Source organism: Scyliorhinus canicula, chromosome 5 (genome assembly GCF_902713615.1).
Source record: "Scyliorhinus canicula chromosome 5, sScyCan1.1, whole genome shotgun sequence".
In the NCBI taxonomy this organism is placed as follows: Eukaryota; Metazoa; Chordata; class Chondrichthyes; order Carcharhiniformes; family Scyliorhinidae; genus Scyliorhinus; species Scyliorhinus canicula.
Genome location: NC_052150.1, coordinates 123,084,399 through 123,107,222, shown reverse-complemented (window position 1 = coordinate 123,107,222; position 22,824 = coordinate 123,084,399). Strand labels below are relative to the sequence as shown.

Here is a 22,824-nt window from a genome sequence, read left to right as displayed (position 1 = left end):
TGGGTTACTGTTCGTGTGGAGTTTGCACATTCACCCCATATTTGTGTGGGTTTCGCCCCCACAACACAAAGATGTGGAGGCTAGGTGGATTGGAAATGCGAAATTGCACCTTAATTGGAAAAAATTAATTGGGTATTCTAAATTTTTTAAAAATCAGAAAAGGCCACCGTACGTGGTGTCATATTTTTTCATAACGGTGAGAACTTAATCTTTGTATAGACTGGAAAAACCAAATTGGCAAAGGTGGTCTGGAAGATGGGTTTGTGGAATACTTTTCTGACAGTTTTCTGGAAATTCTGAAACCAACTGGAATTAAGTGATTTTAGATCGAGTTGTGCAAAGATGAAGCTTAGGGGAGGTGCTGACGTAGTTGTAATGTCTCCGGACTAATAATGCAGAGGATTTGGGTTTGAATCCCGACGTAGCAGCAAATCTCATTACGGCAGGAAATCTGCTTTTATTTGGCCTGGTCTACATGTGACTCCGGACCCAGGGCCATGTGGTTGATTCTTAAATACCCGAGCAAGCAAATAGCTGATAAAGCTGCTACAAAGTCTACAAAAAGGAATGAGATCGGACTGATCACCTGAAATCGACCAAGCTACAGATGCCAGCCTTCAGACAATTCAATTCACTCCATGTGATACCAAGAAAGGGCTTAAGGCACTGGATGTTGCAAGGCTAATGGGCTGTAACAAAATTCCAGCAATAGTACTGAAGACTTGTTCTCCACAGCTAGTTGTGCCCTTAGCCAAGGTATTTAAGTACAGCTACAAAACTGTTCACCTGTCAATGTGGATAGCTGCTCTGATATGCCCTCTTCACACAAGTAGGGCAAATCCAACCCGGCCATTTGTCACCCCATCAATCTACTCTCAATCATCAGCAAAGTCATGGAAAGGGTGGCTGACATTCCTATCAAGAGCCACTCAGCTCTTGACTTCATTACAGCCTTAGTCCAAGTATGGACAAAAGAGCTGAACTCAAGGTGTGAGGTGAGAGTGACTGCCCTCGACATCAAGGCAGCATTTGATCGAGTGTGGTTTAAAAGTACTCCAGCAAAACTGGAGTCAATGGGAACTGGGGGGAAACTTTCTACTAGTTGAAGTCATACCAAGCACAAAGGAAATGGTTGTGTTTATTGTAGGGCAATCATCTCAACCCCAGGGCATTGCTGCAGATGGTCCTCAGAATAATGTCAAGGTCCAACCATCTTTAGCTGCTCCATCAATGGCCTGCCCTCCATCATATGTTCAGGAGAAGGTCGATGATTGCACAATATTCAGAACCATTCACAACTCCTTAGATACGGAAGCAGTCCCTTATGCAGCACGACATAAACAATATTCAGGATGGGCTGATAAGTGGCAAGTAATATTCGCACTACACAGATGTCAAGCAATGAGCATCTCCAGCAAGAGGGAATCCAGACACCTCGCCTAGACATTCAATTGTATTACCATTTCTGAATCCCCCACTGTCCAAGTTCTGGAGGTTATTATTGACCAGAAACTGAACTGGGCCAGCCATATAAATATGTGGCTACAAGAGCAAGTCAGAAGCAAGGAATTCTGCAGACAGTAACTCACTACTGACACCCCAAAGCCTGTCTGCCATTAACAAGCCTTAAGTCAGGAGGTGATGAACCCTACCTGCCTGGAAAGTACAGCTCTAACAACACTGAAGATGCTTGATACCTTTCAGGGCAAAGCAACCTACTCAATTGACACTCCATCCACCACCTTCAATATCCACTCACTGCATCATCGATGGAGTGGCAGCAGTATGTGTATCATCTAAAAATATACTGCAGGAACTCACCAAGGTTCCTTTGACATCACCTTCCAAATTCACAACCACTACCATCTAGAAGGACAAGAGCAACAAACACATGGGACATCACCACCTGGAAGTTCCCCTCCAAGCCACTCGTCATCCTGACTTGAGAATTTATTGCCGTTTCTTCACTGTCACTGAGTCAAAATTCTGGAACTCCCTCCCAAACAGCACTGTGAGAGTACCTACACCACCTTGACTGCAGTGGTTCAAGAAGGCAACTCACCACCACCTTCTCAAGGGCGATTAGGGATGGGCAACAAAAATGCTGTTTTTCCATTAAAAAAACACAAACTTAGAAAAAAATAGCCATCTCAGAAAGTTACGAGTAATATTAGGCTGAAAGAAAAGGCTTGTCATGTTGCAAAACACAGAAATAAGTTTGAGGATTAGGAGAGTTTTAGAAATCAGCAAAGGGCAACCAAAATGTTGGAGAAAAAGTGAATAAATTACTAAAAAATCCCTTGTACCTACTGGTTCTAAAAGTGATAGCTATAGAGAGATAGTCTATGCAATGTTTCTGGTTTTCTAAAATTCCCTAAATCCTAGAACAATTCCAGAAGATTTGAAGTTAGTTTTGTTTTAATGGATAGTGTGGAGAGCTGCCCACATGTGCTGTCCACAAAAAGAACAAGTCCAATTTAGTCAACCCAGCCTCCATCAAGAGCAAATTCATGCCTTTGGCAGTGTTATCGAGCAGCACGTACTCCGCACTAATGCTGAGTGCCTCTCAGCTCCAGATCTCATTACAACCTTCATCCAAACATGCACAAACAAGCTGAATTTCAGAAATTGAGAGTGACTTCCGTTTACATCAAGACAGCATTTTACTGAGTGTGTCAACAAACAGACCAAGCAAAATTGAAATCAGTGGAGGAGGTGGGGATCCATGCACTAGTTGAAAACATACCTAGCAATAAGTAAGATGGTTGTGGTCATTGGAAACCAATTGTCTCAGCCCCAAGACATCATGGTGGGAGAGTTTGTGAGACTATCTGGTTCTGTCTTTGTCAGGCAATTCCTCTGTTCGATTAGTTAACAATTCAAAGAACTAAGAGCCTGTGCTTTATCTGCTAATTCAATGCTAAGCAGAGTTGTTGCAGTGCTTCTGTATTTGGCAGAACTCTCGCAGGTGATACCCGTGATCTCCTGTACTCCTATCCCACGGTTCCAATCACTGCCGTTGCCTGTAATTCCTCACATTTCATTTGACGCCTTTCCCTGGTGTTATGACAGTTCCAGCATCTGGGGGGGAAATAGAATATGAAGGAGAAAGGAATAGAGGGTTATGTTAACAGAGTTGTAGAAGAGGTTGACAGAAGGCACAGCATAAACACCAATATGGACTGAATGTCCTCCTCTGTTGTATTTTCTTTGTAATTCTTCAAAATGAATGCCTTAATTTCTCTTTACTGTATGTCACTTTTTTTATATGTTTCCATGTTCTCCTTGCTTCCTGCATATTGAGGCCACCTTGTTGACCAAGGGCAAACTCTACTCTATTCATCCAAAAATTGGATCAATATGTAGCAGATTGGGATATGAAGGGATTTTCTTATGAGAGGTTGAGTAGATTGTATCTGTACTCATTGGAGTTTAGAAGAATGAGACATATAGGATTGACAGGGTGTATGCTGAGATGATGTTTCCTCTTGTGGGAGAGTCTAGGACCACAGGGCATAATCTCAGAGTAAGCGGTCGCCATTTAAGACCTAGATGGAGGAATTTCTTCTGAGGGTAGCGAATCTGTGGAATTCTTTACCGCAGAGAGCTGTAGAGACTGGGTCATTTATGTTCAAGGCTGAGATTGACAGATTTTTAATTAGTAAGTGAATCGAGGGTTATGGGGATAAAGTGGGAAAGTGAAGATTAAGATTGTCATAACTAATCAGTCATGATCTCATTGAATGGCGGAGCAGATTCGATGGGCTGAGTGGACTACTTCTGTTCCTGCTCCTTATGGGGAAATTAATCAGACTAAACAGGTTGCACTTTTTGAGTGCATTCTTTCAAAATTTTGAAGCACAACCTTCTCAAATCTTTTCTCATATTCATCTCTTTTACACTTGGTGTCGTTCTTACTCCACATTAGTCAAAATTATTCATCTTGAATTCTACATTGTTCATCCTCGACTAGCCGGGGGCACTAAACGAAGGTCTGATGAAACTAGGCTCACAATGTAGCACACTGGCTCTCAAAGCACTAACGCATGGGTATCTATCTGGCTGTTCATTTTTCTCATGTATTTCGTAGCCCACTATTCTCCCTTTAAAACTACTAATGGGAATAAGAACAAATGAATCCTACTGGTATTATCTTCATAAATGCTTTATGATGAAAAAATAACTAATGCAATTAAAGGAGCTGAACTCAGTATGCAAATTAATGCGTGCAACAGTTTATTTAATAGGGTACCACATTGACGCAGCAGGAAAATGAAAGACAAGGAATCTGTTATTCAACTAACAAGCAATTCACTGCAGCCATGTGTAATTGAGCTCAAATAGACAATCAAATAATTGTTTGCTTCATAATTGCTACCGTGATTGCTCTCTGCTGAGTTAAACTACACAAGATATGTTTATTGTGCAGATTTAGATCAACCACCTTTCTTGTGCACTCAAAATTAACTGGTCAAAGATCAATTATTTTGTTAAATTTATAGTTTAAATTTACAAATATTTAGAACAAATATGAAAATGAAAATTTCAGTGAAGAGAAAACTTTGAATTGCCATAAATATCATTAGTGTGACATTCAGCTCTTTGCTGCAAGCATTAACTAGTTTATTTTAAACTGGTTATAATGCTTCATTTAGAATATTGGATGGAGGAATATTACGTGTTGGTCATTAATATTTTGCCATCAGTAATTTGGCTGTCAACTTGGTTCAGTGATAATGTTGTCACCTCTGTCAGAAGGTTGCTTGTTCAAGCCCATGAACACACAACCTAGGTTGGGCATGACAGTTGGGCATGGTGTTGGTTGCTTGGAAATGCTGTCATTCAGAGCAGATATTACCAATAGGCCAATATTCCATCTGCCTGCTCAGTTGGACATTAAAGATCCTGTGACATTCAATGAACAACAGGTAGTTTACAGAGTGCAGTTAGTAACAGTCAACTCAGCTGACGTGATCAAACAGATTGACTGCTCTTTCTGGGACATTGCTCATTGGAAATTGTCGTCAAAGTTGCGTTAACTGACATAATGGTGGCTATTTCATTATAAAAGTAAATCACTTATTGTGAATTTGGGGGAGAAAGGTGCAATATCTGATTTATATTAAATACCCAGATTCATTGGTTTTAATTAGTATTTATAGCTTCTGTCGATACTACTCCTGGAGTCTGGATCAGTCAGCCTACCTTGCACCCTAAAGAATTGGATCATCTGAACGGTGGTATAGATTTGATGTCTTTTCAAAGTGCTGATTTCCAATAATTGCCTCAAATATCTGCAAAGTTGTGCTTTAATACTTGAACGTGCAAGCAGTTCATTTGAGAGTGTTCTTGTATTGTCAGAAAATGTTGGCATCGTATAACAATAAAGTTATTTATATTGTGTAGAGAATAATGTGAGTAACAAGGAATGCTGCAGTAGGTGTTTCAATCAGCAAAACAATCTTCTTCTCCTATCCACTCTTACATTCACTTTGTCTCACATACAAGCTGCACGCACAAGTATTCTCTCTCACTGTTTCTGTTCATTCTATTTCTCGCTCTGCAGATGCTGCCAGACCCTCTGAGTATTTACAATACTTTTGATTTTTATTTAATTATGCTTGTGACCTGTCTTCTCGACCTGACTAAGCCCTCCAGTCACCTTCAGCGTCTTTCTACTGCTGTCTGGCCAAGTAGGACTTGGTTCGCCTGGTTTCATTCCTATCTATCCAATCGCAGAGAGAGGATTACCTTCAGTGGCTTCTCTTCCTGCTCCAACACTTTACTTCAGGTGTTCCCCAAGGATCTAATCTTGGACTCCCCACTATTTTTCATCTCCATGTTGCCTCACAGTAATAGCATCCAACACTAAGTCAGTTTTCACATGTGTTGCGGAGATGCCCAGCTCTACCTCTCCTCCACTCCTCTTGATTCCTCCACTGTCTTTAAACTGAGGTTGCTTGCCTGAAATCCATTATTGGATGAGCATAAATTTGCTCCAACTAAATTCAAGGAAGACTCCACATTACAAACTGTGTTCCCTCTCAACTAGCTCCATCTCTTTCCCTGGCAACTGGCTGAGGCAGAACCAAACTGTTTGCAATCTCTGTATCATATTTGACCCCAAGTTGAGCTCCCAATGGGTTGCCTTCAATGGAATTCCATAGAATGGAGAGTACAAACTTCTGATTGGCTGACAGCTCTTGGGGGTGGGATTTGGAGTCCTTCAGCTCAGGAAAAACCCAACAATGGCCACCTAAATGTCTGATTAGCACTTAATATGATGGGCCTTCTCCAAAAGAGGTGACATCGAGTTCTCATTGGCTCTCCCGCCAGTTGACGAGACTTTGATTAAATTCCACCCCTTGTGTGTGTGTGTGTGTGTGTGTGTGTGTCTGTTTTTACAAGTTTTATTTTGAATTGCATAGAGTTCTTGCAGTATAGAAAAAGGGCAGAGCAATGCTGTAAATCTCATTCACCACTCTTCTTCCATACCCCTGCAAGTTTATATCCTCTTCGCTTTTTAATATTCTTGAATATGCCTGGGGAACATTCCATTTAAATCATTTCAAAATTGTGTTTGACAGATTTGCACCAGTAAATGAACATTGCTGTCAAAGAAGAGGGCTTCTGTTGAAGGAGTTTTCCCTTTTGTTTAGACTAGAAATAGATGTAGCTGACAGGTGGCATTTGTTAGCCACTAAATCACTGTCAGTACATGAATGACCACAGAAAGGAAACCAAGCATTTTTAGGATAGAACAGTTGTATAGCATGACTTGGATTTAAAATTAAATATACCTGCTGCTACTTAGTTTGGAAAATAGTTTCACAAAATCGCTTCGTACCATTTTGTAAGATGTTTCTAGCACATAATATAGCACTTGATTTTAGACCTTTTTTAAGAGAATGAACACAGTCCCTTGTGTGACCGCCACCAAATTCAAGATACCTCTTGGTGTATAGACTGCATTATGTTAGTGTTCATTCCATCCAAAGACCAACATTGTTGGTGAGCCTTAAATAGAGAACAATTTTCTCTGGTCATAGGTGTTAACAAGCAAAGGCTATAAAAACTATTTAATTATGAGTGAAGAATTAGGCCAGATAAACCTGGTTTCCACTCGCCCTGTTCATGCTACTCAACCATCTGAAGTGTGTTTTCCAGTTGGATCAGATCTATTTTTAGTATGTGGTATCAAGATGTATTTTGTGCCTAGAATTCCAATTCAGGTGTGTGTTGATTCTTTTTCAAAACTACTTGTGGTGAAACTGGAAGAAAAATTATCAGCAGAGACCGAGGTAGTTACAGCTATTTTGAACCAGAAATGTTCTCCTATGAGTTCAGTACCAGATGATAGTGATAATAAAAGTGGTGAGTTATTCCATGACCAATAGAAAGTCACTGGGCTCGAATTTACTTGTGGGCCGAGACAAAAGCAAATCTGTTAAAAGTTTTGAATAAGGATGTCACAGCAAATGCTTTCAGTATGTCATTAATTTTTCTTTTCCATCTTTGCTGTTGGTCGCCTGAAGTAGCACCATTTCATCTTGTATAAAATGTTTAAAGTTTCCTCTTTTTGGCAGTGTAGTTGTACAGCATGGTTTATATTTAAAATTATACGCACCTGTTTCTGCTTATTTTGGAGTGGAAAGTTTCAAAAATATCTTCATAGCATTTTGCAAGATATTTCAAGCATGCAATTGGAAATAATAGCATTCAACTTTCAAAGAACAAAATAACAAAGAAAAGTACAGCACAGGAACAGGCCCTTCGCCCCCCCCCCCCCCCCCCCCCCCCCCCCCCCAAGCCTGTGCCGACCATGCTGCCCCTCTAAACTAAAATCTTTTACACTTCCAAGGTCGGTATCTCTTTATTCCCATCCTATTCATGTATTTGTCAAGATCCCCCTTCAATGTCACTATCATCCCTGCTTCCACCACCTCCTCTGGCAGCGAGTTCCAGGCACCCACTACCCTCTGTGTAAAAAAAGTTGCCTTGTACATCTCCTCTAAACCTTGCCCGTCGCACCTTAAACCTACGCTGCCTAGTAATTGACCCCTCTACCCTGGGGAAAAGCCTCTGACTATCTACTCTATCTATGCCCCTCATAAGACCTCTATCAGGTCGCCCCTCGACCTCCTACGTTCCAGTGAGAACAAACCGAGTTTATTCAACCGCTCCTCATAGCTAATGCCCCCCATACCAGGCAACATCCTGGTAAATCTCTTCTGCACCCTCTCTAAAGCCTCCACATCCTTCTGGTAGTGTAGCGACTAGAATTGAGCACTATACTCCAAGTGTGGCCTAACTAAGGTTCTATACAGCTGCAACATGACTTGCCAATTCTCATACTCAATGCCCCGGCCAATGAAGGCAAGCATGCCACATGCCTTCTTGACTACCTTCTACACCTGTGTTGCCCCTTTCAGTGACCTGTGGACTGGTACACCTAGATCTCTCTGACTTTCAATACTCTTGAGGGTTCTACCATTCACTGTATATTCCTTACCTGCATTAGACCTTCTAAAATGCATTACCTCATATTTGTCCAGATTAAACGCCATCTGCCATCTCTCCGCCCAAGTCTCCAAACAATCTAAATCCTGCTGTGTTCTCTAACAGTCCTCATCGCTATCCGCAATTCCACAAACCTTTGTGTCGTCTGCAAACTTACTAATCAGACCAGTTACATTTTCCTCCAAATCATTTATATATGCTACGAACAGCAAAGCCCCAGCACTGATCCCTGCGGAACACAACTAGTCACAGCCCTCCAATTAGAAAAGCACCCGTCCATTGCTACTCTCTGCCTTCTATGACCAAGCCAGTTCTGTATCCATCTTGCCAGCTCACCCCTGATCACCTGTGACTTCACCTTTTGTACCAGTCTACCATGAGGAACCTTGTCAAAGGCCTTACTGAAGTCCATAAAGACATCCACTGCCCTACCTGCATCAATCATCTTTGTGACCTCTTCGAAAAACTCTATCAATTTAGTGAGACACGACCTCCCCTTCACAAAACCATGCTGCTTCTCGCTAATACATCCATTTGCTTCCAAATGGGAGTAGATCCTGTCTCGAAGAATTCTCTCCAGTAATTTCCCTACCACTGACGTAAGGCTCACCGGCCTGTAGTTCCCTGGATTATCCTTGCTACCCTTCTTAAACAAAAGAAGCAACATTGGCTATTTTCCAGTCCTCCGGGACATCACCTGAAGACAGTGAGGATCCAAAGATTTCTGTCAAGGCCTCAGCAATTTCCTCTCTTGCCTCCTTCAGTATTCTGGGGTAGATCCCATCAGGCCCAGGCCCTCCCCAACCTCTACAACGCTCTGAAATACCAATACTCCTCAAATTCTGGCGCCTTGAACATTCTTGATTTTAATAATTCCATGATTAACAGACATAGCTTCAGCATCTCTGGCACTAACCTCTGGAATTCCCTTCCTCCCTCAAAGATGCTTCTTAAAACCTCAAAGGCCTCAATATTACCTCAAGTGTTTTGTCATGTTTTGTTTGGTTATGTTTCTATAGCACCTTGGAATCTTTTACTTTGTAAAAGGCACAATATAAGTAAAGATTGGTGTTGTCTCATGCAGTATTTTTTTAAATAAATTGAGTACCCAATTGTTTTTTCCAATTAAGGGGCAATTTAGCAGCCAATTCACCTATCCTGCACCTCTTTTGGGTTGTGGGGGTGAGACCCAAGCAGGCAGGGGGAGAATGTGCAAACTCCACACGGACAGTGACCCGGGATTGTGAGGCAGCAGTGCTAACCACTGTGCCATCATGCCGCCCTTGTTTCATGCAATTTTGATAAACAATTGGATGGAGCATCATGCCGCTCTACCCAATTTTGGTTCAGCACCAAAAAAATAAGTTTAAAATTATTTGTGGAGACCGCAGAAGTGATTGGTCCCTCTCTCCAGATCTGTATATCCTATCTATCTCGGGGCCATTTGATATTGTGCCTGTCCACAGCTGGCGAGCAGAACTGGGCTGCCATTTGGCACAGCTCATTGGCAGCATGTGATGAGGTAAAGTGAACTGGCTTTCCACGGAAGGATGAATAAGCAGCTGGTGCACTTTGCTGGTCGGCTGCCCACTTGAAAACATTCTACCGTGTTTGTTTTTCCAAACTTGAATTTTATATTATAGACTACATCAAAAGTTTGTTATACATGTTGGAGAAAAGCTTGAAGAAGAAATCTCTTTTTAACATCAATCCATTGCAAACAGGCCCAACCAAATATATTTGAAATGCTGTAGTTAGATATTGCACAAAACCACGATTCAGTTATTGATACATGATTCCAGCCTTGATTCCGAAAAGCACTATTGAGCTTGGCTAGAATGGAGGAAACCTACCATCACCTGGTCTCATGAATTCCTTCTCCGTATTCAATATCTCACACCAAATGTCACCTTATCTACAGTACATCCTACACTTTTCCTTGTTGATGCTTGGACTTAGTTGCAATAATCAGATTTCCTAAATATTCCGGTTTTCTTTCAGGATCGCTGTCCCCCTTGTTAGTGCAATGCTGTACTATGTCATCTCAAATTCTTTGCTGGAAATCCCACTTTCCTTCCCTTCCTTGAATTTTTCTATTAGTTTAAAGGCCGGGACTTTCCCTGATAACAGCAAAGGCCGCAGATGGCACTTACATCTGTCTCTGCCTGATCATGTGGCACTTCGGGGAAAAATAACCTAAATTCATGGGCTTCATAACATATTACTGGTAGGGTGGTCTCTGATTCACCCACCTCACCACTAACCTAAACATTTGATGATCCGGAGTGCTATTTTTAAAAAATAAATTTAGAGTACCCAATTCATTTTTCCAATTAAGGGGCAATTTAGCATGGCCAATCAACCTACCCTGCACATTTTTGGGTTGTGGGGGCGAAACCCACGCAGACACGGGCAGAATGTGCAAACTCCACACGGACTCTGACCCAGGGCAGGGATTGAACCTAGGACATCGGCATCGTGAGTCAGCAGTGCTAACCACTGCGCCACTGTGCTGCCCAGGAGTGCTATTCTTAAAGCCATTTCACCCAGGTACCTGCCCTGCACTGCCAAGGCATCAAGTAGGCACTACCTGGGTGGTGCCACGAAAGTGCCCAGATATAACCCTCTTCCCCCGCCCCTCCGGAGCATTGCACTCTCCTGAGGAACCGACGAGAGAGCAAGCTATCCTAGATCTGGTCCTCGGCAATGAGGCAGGAATAATTAATGACCTCATCGTTAGGGATCCTCTTGGGAGGAGTGATCACAGCATGGTTGACTTTAGTATACAGATGGAGAGTATGATGATAGATTCCAATACCAGGGTCCTATGCTTGAACAAAGGGGACTACGATAGAATGAGGAAGGACCTCGCTAAAGTAGACTGGAAACAAATATTTTATGGTAGGGCAGTTGAGGAGCAGCGGAGTACTTTCAAAGAAATCTTTCATAGTGCTCAACAAAAGTAAATTCCAGTGAGAAGGAAGAATTGTAAGAAAAGAGGTAATCTACCATGGGTGTCTAAGGAGATACATGAGGCTGTCAAATTGAAAGAGAAGGCTTACAAAGTGGCCAAGATCAGCGGGAAACTAGAAGATTGGGAAAACGTTAAAGGTCAGCAGAAAGCCACGAAAAGAGCCATAAAGAAAAGTAAGATAGAACACGAAAAAAAACTGGCACAGAATATAAGGACAGATAGCAAAAGTTTTTATAATTATATAAAACTAAAAGAGTGGCTAAAGTAAACATTGGTCCGTTAGAGGATGAGAGTGGTCATTTAGTTATGGGATATGATTAAATGGCGGAGGCATTGAACAAATATTTTGTATCGGTCTTCACAGTGGAGGACCCTAATAACATGGCAACAATTGACCGAGAGAAGAAGGTAGGTGAGGACCTGGAAACCATTACTATCACAAAAGAGCAAGTGTTGGGCAAGCTAATGGAGCTCAGGATAGATAAGTCTCCTGGCCCTGATGGAATGCATCCCAGTGTACTGAAAGAGATGGCTGGAGTAATAGCAGATGCACTGGCGGTAATTTTCCAAAATTCGCTGAACACTGGGGCAGTCCCAGAGGATTGGAAAACAGCAAATGTGACGCCACTATTTAAAAAGGGAAGTAGACAAAAGATGGGGAATTATAGACCGGTTAGCTTAACCTCTGTCGTGGGGAAGATGCTTGAGTCTATTATCAAGAAAGAGATAGGAGGGCACCTCGATAGAAATTGTCCCATTGAACGGACGCAGCATGGATTCATGAAGGGCAGGTCATGCTTGACGGATCTCTTGGAATTCTATAAAGACATTTCGAGCAAGGTAGACAAAGGGGACCCAGTGGATGTGGTGTACCTAGATTTCCAAAAGGCCTTTGACAAGGTACCACACAAGAGGCTGCTGAATAAGATAAGGATGCATGGTGTTAAGGGTAGAGTACTAGCATGGATAGAGGATTGGTTGTCTAACAGGAAACAAAGAGTGGGAATAAATGAGTGCTATTCTGGCTGGCAATCAGTGACGAGTGGTGTGCCTCAGGGATCCGTTTGGGACCACAATTATTTACAATTTATATAGACGTGTAACGTATCCGAGTTTGCAGATGACACGAAGGTGTGTGGCAGAGCAAAGTGTACTGAGGACTGTAAAACCTTACAGAGCAACATTGACACATTGAGTGAGTGGGCAAAGGTCTGGCAGATGGAGTATAATGTCAATGTGTGAAGTCATGCATTTTGGTAGGAGTAACAGTAGAACGGATTATTACGTAAAAGGTAAAAACCTACAGCATGCTGCTATGCAGAGGGACCTGGGTGTACTTGTGCATGAGTCACAGAAGGATGGTCTGCAGGTGCAACAAGTAATTAGGAAGGCAAATGGAATTTTGTCCTTCATTGCGAAGGGGATTGAGTTTAAAAGTAGAGAGGTAATGTTGCAGTTGTACTAGGTGCTGGTGAGGCCACACCTGGAGTACTGTGTGCAGTTTTGGTCTCCACACTTGAGAAAGGATGTGCTGGCACTAGAGGGGATGCAGAGGAGGTTCACTAGGCTGATTACAGAGTTGTGGGGGTTATCGTATGAGGAGAGGCTGAGTAGATTGGGATTATATTCACTGGAATTCAGAAGGTTGAGGGGGGATCTAATAGAAACATAAAATTTTGAAGAGAATGGATAAGATAGAAGTAAAAAGGATGTTTCCACTGGTAGGTGAAAGTAGGAAAGTAGCCTCAAGATTATGGGAGCAGATTTAGGACTAAATCAAGGAGGAACTTCTTCACTCAGAGGGTGGTTAAAGTATGGAATTCCCTACCGAAAGGAGTAGTAGACGCTACTTCATTGAATATATTTAAAGATAGGGTAGATGTTTTTTTGAAAAATAAAGGAATTACGGGATATGGCGAGAATGCGGGTAAGTGGTTCTGAGACCACGAAAAGATCAGCCATGATCTTATAGAATGGCGTCGCAGGCTCGAAGGGTCGGACGGTCTACTTCTGCTCCTAGCTCTTATGTTCTTATGAGCTCCTCTAGGAGGTCTGCTCTCCAGGTGCTTGCCTTTGTAGACCAGTCGTGCTTCATGCCCTTCTGCCATCACGCCACCGTGGTTGGATGTTTTGATGAGGGGGGATGATTCCGGCACACATGCTTGATGATGAGATGTGCATTCATTATAATGACCCTGACTTTGAACGTGGGAAAACGTGGCCCATCACTGATGTGGGAGGGGAAAATTGTGTTGTGCTTTCACACCAACGTAAAATGGGACTTTGCACTTGTGATATTTTCCGATGGGAGTGGAATTGCCAGCCAAAGTATTCTAACCTGATGCACGATAATATAAGGACAGTACCATCTTCTAAACACCTCATCACATTATTCAGGACTTCCTGTAAAATATGTATTCAGGATTTTCTGAAGAAAATGTACAATTTTACACTGAAACAGGTCATGTTATTACATTTCTCCTGTTACGCTGCATAATACTAAAAGAGAATGGAAAAGAAGGCTTGGTTGTTCCAGCTTTAGAATTTAAAAGATTGTCATGAATTACTGGACCATGCTGCCATTTGCAATGTTATTCCTGTCAATCAATGGCATAATACATGTCACCATTTACCTGTTGAATTGCAATTGCCTTATGATTGGAGGAATCAATTGCTGACGGTGATGATTCCTTTGTTTTTGGACGGACTTAATGGGGATGTGGCAGCCATCTTGAGTGGAGCCTGTGCAGTTTGAGGCACTGCTGGATTGCTTCTCAGGGAGAATATGGCTGATCCTGGGTCTGGGGGGAGGGCCAGATACAGTTGATAACCTGGAATGTAATGGAGTTAAATGGCCCAATAAAAAGGTCCCTGGTATTTGCGCACTTGAGAAGTATGAAGGCAGGTGTGTTTTTTTTTTCAGGAGACCCATTTGAGAATTAAAGATCAAACTAGGTTATGGAAGGGGATGTGTGGGACAGGTATATCACTCGTGTTTTGATTGGGGGGGGGGGGGGGGGGGCAGCTGTGCTGAATAATAAGAGGGTGACTTTTTCTGAGGGTGGTATATTGGCAGACTTAAGTGGGAGGTACATAACCATCAATGGGTCACTCACGGGCATGCTGGTGGTGTTAGTCAATGTGTATACACCGAACTGGGATGGCATGGCATTCATTAATAAGGTGCTGGTGTCTATCCCACATCTTGATTCTCATCACATAATTGTATGTTTTGGATCCTAGGTTGTACAGACCGAGTCCCAAGTCTCGGAGTCCATCAGGGATGGCAAAGAGTTATTAGTGGATTAATGTTCATGCAACAGATGGGGAGGAGCAGACCTATGGAAATTTAAATTTCTGGGTGATAAGGAGGCTTTTTTTCTCATGTCCATCGGATCTACTCCTGAATTGACTTCTTTGTAGTGGGGGGAGGGGATGGGTCACTCGGCGATCGTTATATTAGATCATGATCTGCATTTTGTGGACCTGATGTTGGAGCCAGGCCACTCTTGGAGACCCCGTGGAGACTGGATACATTGCTACCGGATAAGAGATTCTGTGAACGGGTATCCTCTGCTACTGGAGAGTATGCTGAGTTCAGCAGGAATGAGGCAGTCTTGCCATCCATGCTCTGGGAGGCTCTGAAGGCGGTGTGGGAGGGGGGGGGGGGGGGGGGTAGCTCATCTCTTTAAAGATGTATTGGGATAAATTTGAGAAGATGGAGAGGCAGAGACTGGTGGACTCCGTTCTCGAGGTAGATCGCGAGTACTCGATTGCCCGATGCTGGAGTTATTGGCAAACAGAAAGAAGTTTCAAATTGATTTTGCGTTGTTGTAACAGGTAAGGCGGTGACCCAGCTTCATCACCCGAGGGGGACTTTCTATGAGTATGGGGGGGGAAGGCCGGTCATCTGTTGGCTCAGCAGCTGAGGCGGCAGACAGCCTCTTAGGAGATCGTGCAGATCAGGGACTCGGGTGGTGGGATAGGTTCTGTCCAAGAGAAAGTTAATGAGGTATTTGAGGCTTTCTTCCTTGGGGTGCATGTGTCAGAGCCTCTGGTGGAGGGCTCATCAATTAGACAATATTAAAGGGTTGACCTTCCTGTCGGAGAGGAGGCAGAATTTTGAGACGCCGAAAGGGCTGGAAGAGATCATGAGTTGCATTTGGTTAATGCAGTCGGGGAAAGCACAAAGTCTAGATGGGTTCCCCATTCAATTTTACAACAGTTTTCTGGAGAGTTGGTGCCACTTCTGCTGGACACATTTAATGATTCTATGTCGGAGGGGGGGGGGGGGGGGTTGCTGACGCAGGTGTCGATTTCCTTGATTTTGAAGAAGGACAAAGAACCATGGCAGGTGGGTCGTATGGGCCTATTTCATTGTTAAGCGCTGATGCTAAGATGTTGGCAATGTGACTGGAGCCCTGCCTTCCTGGGTGATTTCGGAGGAGCAGACTGATTTTGTTTAGGATTGGCAGCTTGCCAATATTAGGAGATTATCAAATATTGTGTTGTCGACTTCCTTAGAAAATGGACGCGGAGACGATGTTCGATAGGGTTGAGTGGGAGTACCTCTTTAAGATCCTTTTGTACAGGGTCCCCATCCATACATTAGTATGTACTAATGTCCTGACCTCGGGTTATTTCCAGCTGAACAGGGTGCCCATTGTCTCCGCTTTTGTTTGCCTTAGCAATCAAGCTGTTGGCCATTGAATTGAGGTTATCTACCAGGTGGGGGGGATAGAGCATGGTGGGAGGGAGCATAGGTGTCCTCGTATGCGGGCGATCGGTTACTATGCATTACAGAACCTCTCGCCAATGTGGGGTAGATGATGGAGCTGCTCAGGAAGTTTGGCTCCTTTTCAGGGTACAAGCTAAATCTGAGTAAGAGTGATTTTTTTTTCCGGTGAACCCCCAGGGTGGGAAGCTGATCTGGGGAGGCTGCTGTTTTGGCTGGCCAAGAGCAGCTTCCGATATCTGGGTAATACGGGTGGCCCATGACTAGGGCACGCTACATAAACATAACTTTTCTAGTCTAATGTATGGGATGAAGACGAATTTGAAAATGTGGGATGTCCTTCCTCTGACCCTAGCAGGATCCTACAGGTGGTGAAGATGAATATTCTCCCGAGGTTTTTTTTTTCCTGTGTCTCCCAGTCGTTCTTCCCAAGGCTTTCTTTTGCAGGGTCAACAAATTGATTTCCACTTTTGTTTGAGCTAGTAAGACTCCTCTGGCTTGTAGGATGTTCTTGCAGAGGGATAGGCAAGTGGGGGTGTTGGCAGTCTGTTATAATATTACTGGGTGGCAAATATTAATAAGGTATGGTTCGAGGGTCCAAACTCTATATGGAGCCAGATGAAGGAGGTTTTGTGCATTGGGTCGAATCTGAGGGCCCTGGCTACAGCGCCGCTCCCTTTTCCCCTGCTAGATTCTCTTCTAGTCCAGTGGTGATAAGTTTTGAGTGTTTGGAATCAGTTTCGGCACCATTTTAAAATGGGCTCCATATCTGTTCGCTCCGATTTTGCAGGAACCATAGATTCATGTTGTCTGGCTTAGATTTATGGGAGAGGGAGGGTTTGGAGAGGTTTGGGGACATGTTTCTGGAAGATAGATTCTCCGGTTGAGATGGGTTGTTAGAGAAGTTCCGAGAGGGAATGGATTTAATTGCGTGATTTGTTTTGCTCACAGAGCTTCCTTCATTTCTCCTGGTACAGGCTCCTTCGCTATTGAACAGGGTTCTGTCCTTGGCCGAGTTGGGGAAGGGTAGAATTTTGGATGTTTATGGGCAGATGTTCACTGAGCAGGCATCGTTAGAAGAGGTAAAGAGGAAGTGGGAGGATGAGCTGGGTTTGGTCTTTGAGGGGAGAAGTGGAGTGATGCTCTTCACAGGATCAACTTCAAATCGTCATATGCCAGGTTAAGCCTGATCCAATTCAAGGTGGTGTACAGGGCACACCTGACGAGGGGGCATATGAGTGGGTTCTTCTTGGCATGGAGGATAGATGTGAGTGGTGCTCGAGGGGGCCGGCGAATCATATGCACATGTTTTGATCTTACCCCAAGTTTATTATTTTCTAGGTCTCATTTTTTGATACAGTGTCAAGGATTTTGGGCATTCGGCTGGAGCCCTGATTGTTGGTAGCCATTTTTAGAACATCGGACTCGCCGGTTCTGTAGATGGGACGAAGGTAGATGTTCTAGCCTTCACCTCGCTAATAGCCCGGAGACGGGTTCTGCTTGTGGGGGGGAGGGGAGAGGAGAGCGACCACGGTGCTGCCTAAGGCCTCTGCTTGGTTGGAGGACCTGATGGATTTTTTGCATCTAGAGAAGATTAAGTATACCATGAGTGGGTTGGTGGAAGAGATCTACATGAGGCCTTTCATCCATGGAACTAGTTACCATTAGCTGTTATGGAGGGAGGTTTTTTTTTATAGTTGCCTTCAGGTTTTGTTTTCTTTATGGGGGGGGGAGAGGGACTGGGTGGATTCATTTTGGGAATGAGGTGGGATTGGGATTGGTTTTATTACTATTGTGTTTATTATTATTAAAGTGTTGTTTGAATAAAAATATTGTTGTTTTAAAAATGATTGGAGAAATATCCAGTTCAGAAAAATAGCAAAGTACGTCTACAATTAGGCCAAATAATGTGAGAAAGCTGAAATAAAAAGAGAAAATATTAGAAATAATGTGAAGACAGAAAGAGAATTAACATTTCGGGTCTATGAGGATCCAGAAGAGGTCCACAAGAACGATCCCTGGAATTAAGTGCTTGTCGTATGAGGAACAGTTGAGGACTCTGGGTCTGTACTCGATGGAGTTTAGAAGGATGAGGGGGGATCTTATTGAAACTTACAGGATACTGCGAGTCCTGGATGGAGTGGACGTGGAGAGGTTGTTTCCACTTGTAGGAAAATTAGAAGCAGAGGACACAATCTCAGACTAAAGGGATGATCCTTTCAAACAGAGATGAGGAGGAATTTCTTCAGCTCGAGGGTGGTGAATCTGTGGAACTCTTTGCCGCAGGAAGCTGTGGAGACCAAATTGCTGAGTGGCTTTAAGATAGGTTCTTGATTAGCAAGGGGATCAGGGGTTATGGGGAGAAGGCAGGAGAATGGTGATGAGAAAAGTATCCGCCATGATTGAATGGCGGAGCAGACTGGATGGCCGAGTGGCCTAATTCTGCTCCTATGTCTTATGGTCTTATGAGCTTTCATGAGAACTCGGATGGTTTAGGCTAATAATAGGTTTGAGCAAATGAAAAGGGGCAGGGTGGGAAGAAGAATAAATGAGACAGCCTGTGATTCTGTGGCAGGCAAGAGAGATTAAACAATAAAATGTTCCATGGTGCAAGACCAAAGGGACTGGAAATGTGATAACTAAAATGTGTCTCGAGGAAATGTAAATGGCAGGATCTTGAATAGTTGCCTCCCAAAAGCAGCAGAAATAAAGAAAACGCAAGAGAGAAAACAAACAAAATGGGGAAGCGGTTACAGTCTGAACTTATTGAACTCCGTGTTGAGACCAGTAGGCTGTTAGAGTACTGAAAGGCTGTAAAGGTATTATGCCCTATGTATCTAAGTTCTGATCATTACTCCACCAAAAGAGCAGTAATACCAACATTGATTTCTAATCTGAAAACAATTGCTCGTAACTCTTCTCTGCTTCCTGCCCTTAGTTAATTTCACATATGCAGCTATTTCTTTATTCATCCCATAGGCCTCAAGTTCACTAACTTTGAATTGGGATGTAAAGTGCTTAGTCAAAAGGTGCTCTTCCTCAAGCTTGCGTTAACTATATTGGAATACCGCAAGGGGCCAAGAACCTATGGGTCAGAATGGACACAAGTTGTAGAATTATAATTGGATGACTTGTTGTTCCGGACTTATGATTGTGGACTGAACAGAAAGTTCCGCAAAGTGGTCACCCATTCTTTGTTGGGCTCCCCAGTGTAGAGGAGACTACATCATGAGCAACAAATACACGATACTAAATTGAAAGAAATTCAGGTCCTGTTGGACAAAATAAAAGGAAAATGGGAGGAGGAACTGTGCCAGCAATATGAAGATGGGGAGTCGAGTGAGGCTCTATAAGGAGTCAACTCTACCTGTTTGTGTGCTATGCTCAGCAGGATAGAATTCAAGGTGGTGCATTTGACCAGGGCCCAAATGAGTGAGGTTTTTACAGATGTCAGGGATAGGTGTGAGCGGTGCTCTGGAACCCCTGCCCATCTCACACACACATGTTCTGGTCCTGCCTTGGTCTCGTGAATGTTTGGGTCACCTTCAGCAACATGTCAGGCATTCTTGGTGTTGACTTGGAGTCATGTCCATTGGTGGTGATTTTTGGGATCTCAAACTTGCCAGACAGGGGCGAAGGCAGGTTCTTGCCTTGATGGCTCATAGGTGAATCTTGTTTGGCTGGAAGTCCTCCGCCCTGCCCAGTGCAGCAGCTTGGCTCAGCAACCTGATGGAATATTTGCACTTGGAAAAAAATCAGGTACCTATGAGAGGGTCGGCTGAAGGATTCTACCTGTTTATTTTATTTTTCAGAGAGTTGGTCACCATCAGGTGTTAGGGGGCAGGGAGGGCATTGGGAATTGGTTGTTTCTCTTGGGTTTCTTGGGGGTGGATGAAAAGGTTGGAATAATGTTACTGTTGTACATAAATAGCTGTATTGATGTTATTCTGGAAAATTAACAAAATAATTTTTTTCAAATTGTGGGGACAGGTTGGCAATGGGGATTTTCTTGTATATTGTATGAATCGGGTTGAATATTTTGTTTGTAAACTGAAAATTTATATTAAAATATTTATAAATAAATTGAAAGAAATAGAAATAAATCACTGTTTCACCTGGAAGGAGTGTTTTGTGCCTTAATGGTGAGAAAAGACGAGGTAAATGTTGCATCACCCGTGTTGGCATGCAAAGGTGCAATGGGATAGAGGAGGAGATGTTGAGGGGGATTGAGGAGTGAACCAGTTATCACCAAGGAAATAGTCCGTTCAGAATGCTGAAAAGGGAGGAGAAGATGTTTTAGTGGTGGTATCAGGGTGAAGGTGGTAGAAATGGTGAAGGATGGTCCATTGAATGCAGCTGCTGATGGGGTGGACAAAGGACACCCTATTGTGGTTCTGGGGGGGGAAGGGGTGAGAGCAGGAATCATGAAATAGAACAGAATGGTCAAGGGCCCTTGAAAAAAGACCTATTAGAAATGCACTTATTCATCATTCATCATTCAAACAGATGCAACAGGGACCAATAAACTCAGAACTCACTGAGCTAAATCGCTGGCTTTTAAAGCAGACCAAGCAGGCCAGCAGCACGGTTCGATTCCCGTTTCAGCCTCCCCGGACAGGCGCCGGAATGTGGCGACTAGGGGCTTTTCACAGTAACTTCATTGAAGCCTACTCGTGACAATAAGCAATTTTCATTTCATTTTCAGAATGCAGTAGAGTCCTTATATGTGGGATATGAGGAATTGTGTATATTCAGAATTTTAGTTATTATTTCATTGACATAATAGGAGCATAGGAGCATTTGTCGGCCCTTCAGCCATCGAAACTGCAGCGCCATTCAATATGATCATGGTTGATCATCCACTTCAATGCCTTTTCCCTACACTAGCCCCATATCTCTTTGTCTTTGGTATTTAGAAATCTGTCAGTCTCTGCTTTAAACATACTCAATGACTTAGTTTCCACAGAGTAGTCGAAATAAGTTGCAGACGTCTCCAAGAGTATGCAATAAGCTTTATCTGGGAAATACCTTCCTATAAAATGAATAGCAAATGGGATTAAATTATACAAATTAAAGAATAAAGGACAGTAGTACAGGTGCACCTTGAAACATTGACATCTCGTACCACTGTGAACTAGGACATTTGCTTTTGGTTTGTTCTCGTTCTCTGTCACTCGCATGTGTGCATGCATGCCCCCTGCTATTCTGAGCATTGTTACCATTGTGAGATGCCGAGCATAAATAAGGCTGTTTGCACCCATCCCTCCCTGCCCCACCTGCCACAGGGTACTCTGTGCTGCAACCACATATTTCAATAAAGGTTAGTCTGGATACTTTATGTATTCTGGGAAAGCCCAAGAAATGAGTCACAAAAGCCTCACTCTTAAAAGAGTATATCAACACCACATAACACTGACTCTCTCTATTTTTACATTAGAGGTTGTCCTCATGTCTTCCATATTTAATAAATTTCAATTCATCTAGAATTTTGTGCACCAGGTCCCTTTCCACAAACCTGCCATCCCATCATTGCTGGGTTGTACTTGCTGCTCTCTTACCCAGTAAGTCATCTTCCAAATCCTAATCTTCATCTTCAAGTTCTTCCATGATCTTGCTTCGTTACATTAAGTGAACTCTAGCCATAGGCCTCTGACCTTACCATCTAATTCGCTATCAAGTAAGCATAAAATGTTGCCAGATCTGTCTATCCTACTTTCTAGAATTGTCTCTCAAAATAATAATACTGCATCTTGCTAGCACCATTTCTATTCCAAAAGCATGCACATGTTATTCGCTTCAATCGTGCTTTTGGTCTTCTCTCCTCTTCTCACTACTGCCCCCAAATCTTTCTCATTTTTTTCAGTGTCCAACTTTGTTTGTCCAAAGCCTTTATTTTCATGTAATAAGCCACCATATAAATGAATGCTGTTGTATTCCTAACTATGCAACTTGATCTTTCCGTAGGAGGCACCACCTGAAACCACTGGGCCCTTGACAGCAACAGAAGAGAGGAAAGAAAAGGTTCCAAGCCCACACTTGAGTCACCTCGTTGTTTTAAATTCTATTGCGACATTGTATGGCCTTGCAGAAAGGGTAGTGGCTACAGAATCTTTGTAAGTTGCTTGGCAAATTTGACCAATATTTAAAAACAGTTTGCGCCATTTTTATTTTCTTACTTTGTAAGAGAGATCCTGACGTTTCAAATAATATGCTAGCTATTTACCATCAAATGGTATTTTGATCTTGTAGAATCATTGGATATTTACCACTGAAACACATCAGTTGGGTGGTTATCAAATCTGCCTGTGATTTTCCCTTAATGAACCACATAATTTTGTTTATTTCTTGCTCATTCCCCACGCCTTTCTGTATTCTGTACCTCCTTTACAAGCAGCTGTGCTTTTAAAAACAAACTTTGCACTGATTCATCAACAACTTGTGGTAGAAATATATCTACTGAGGAAGATGCTTTTAGGACTATTTCCAATACTGCTCTGGTTTCACTTTTTTAATTAGTTGTGGAAAATTGTAATCATGAATATGAACACTTTGAAAATGATCACTAAATTAAATAAACTTTAGATTTAGATTTATT

General features: G+C 42.8%; 1 protein-coding gene across 1 annotated transcript in view; it reads left to right on the top strand.

Annotated features, from left to right (window-relative positions):
- Nucleotides 1–22,824, top strand: part of vps50 (VPS50 EARP/GARPII complex subunit) — a 234,499-nt gene that overhangs the window by 193,930 nt on the left and 17,745 nt on the right. The window contains exon 23 of the mRNA XM_038797578.1: nucleotides 22,194–22,342. Within this exon, the coding sequence (XP_038653506.1) occupies nucleotides 22,194–22,342 (149 nt within the window). The remainder of the gene's footprint in view (nucleotides 1–22,193; nucleotides 22,343–22,824) is intronic.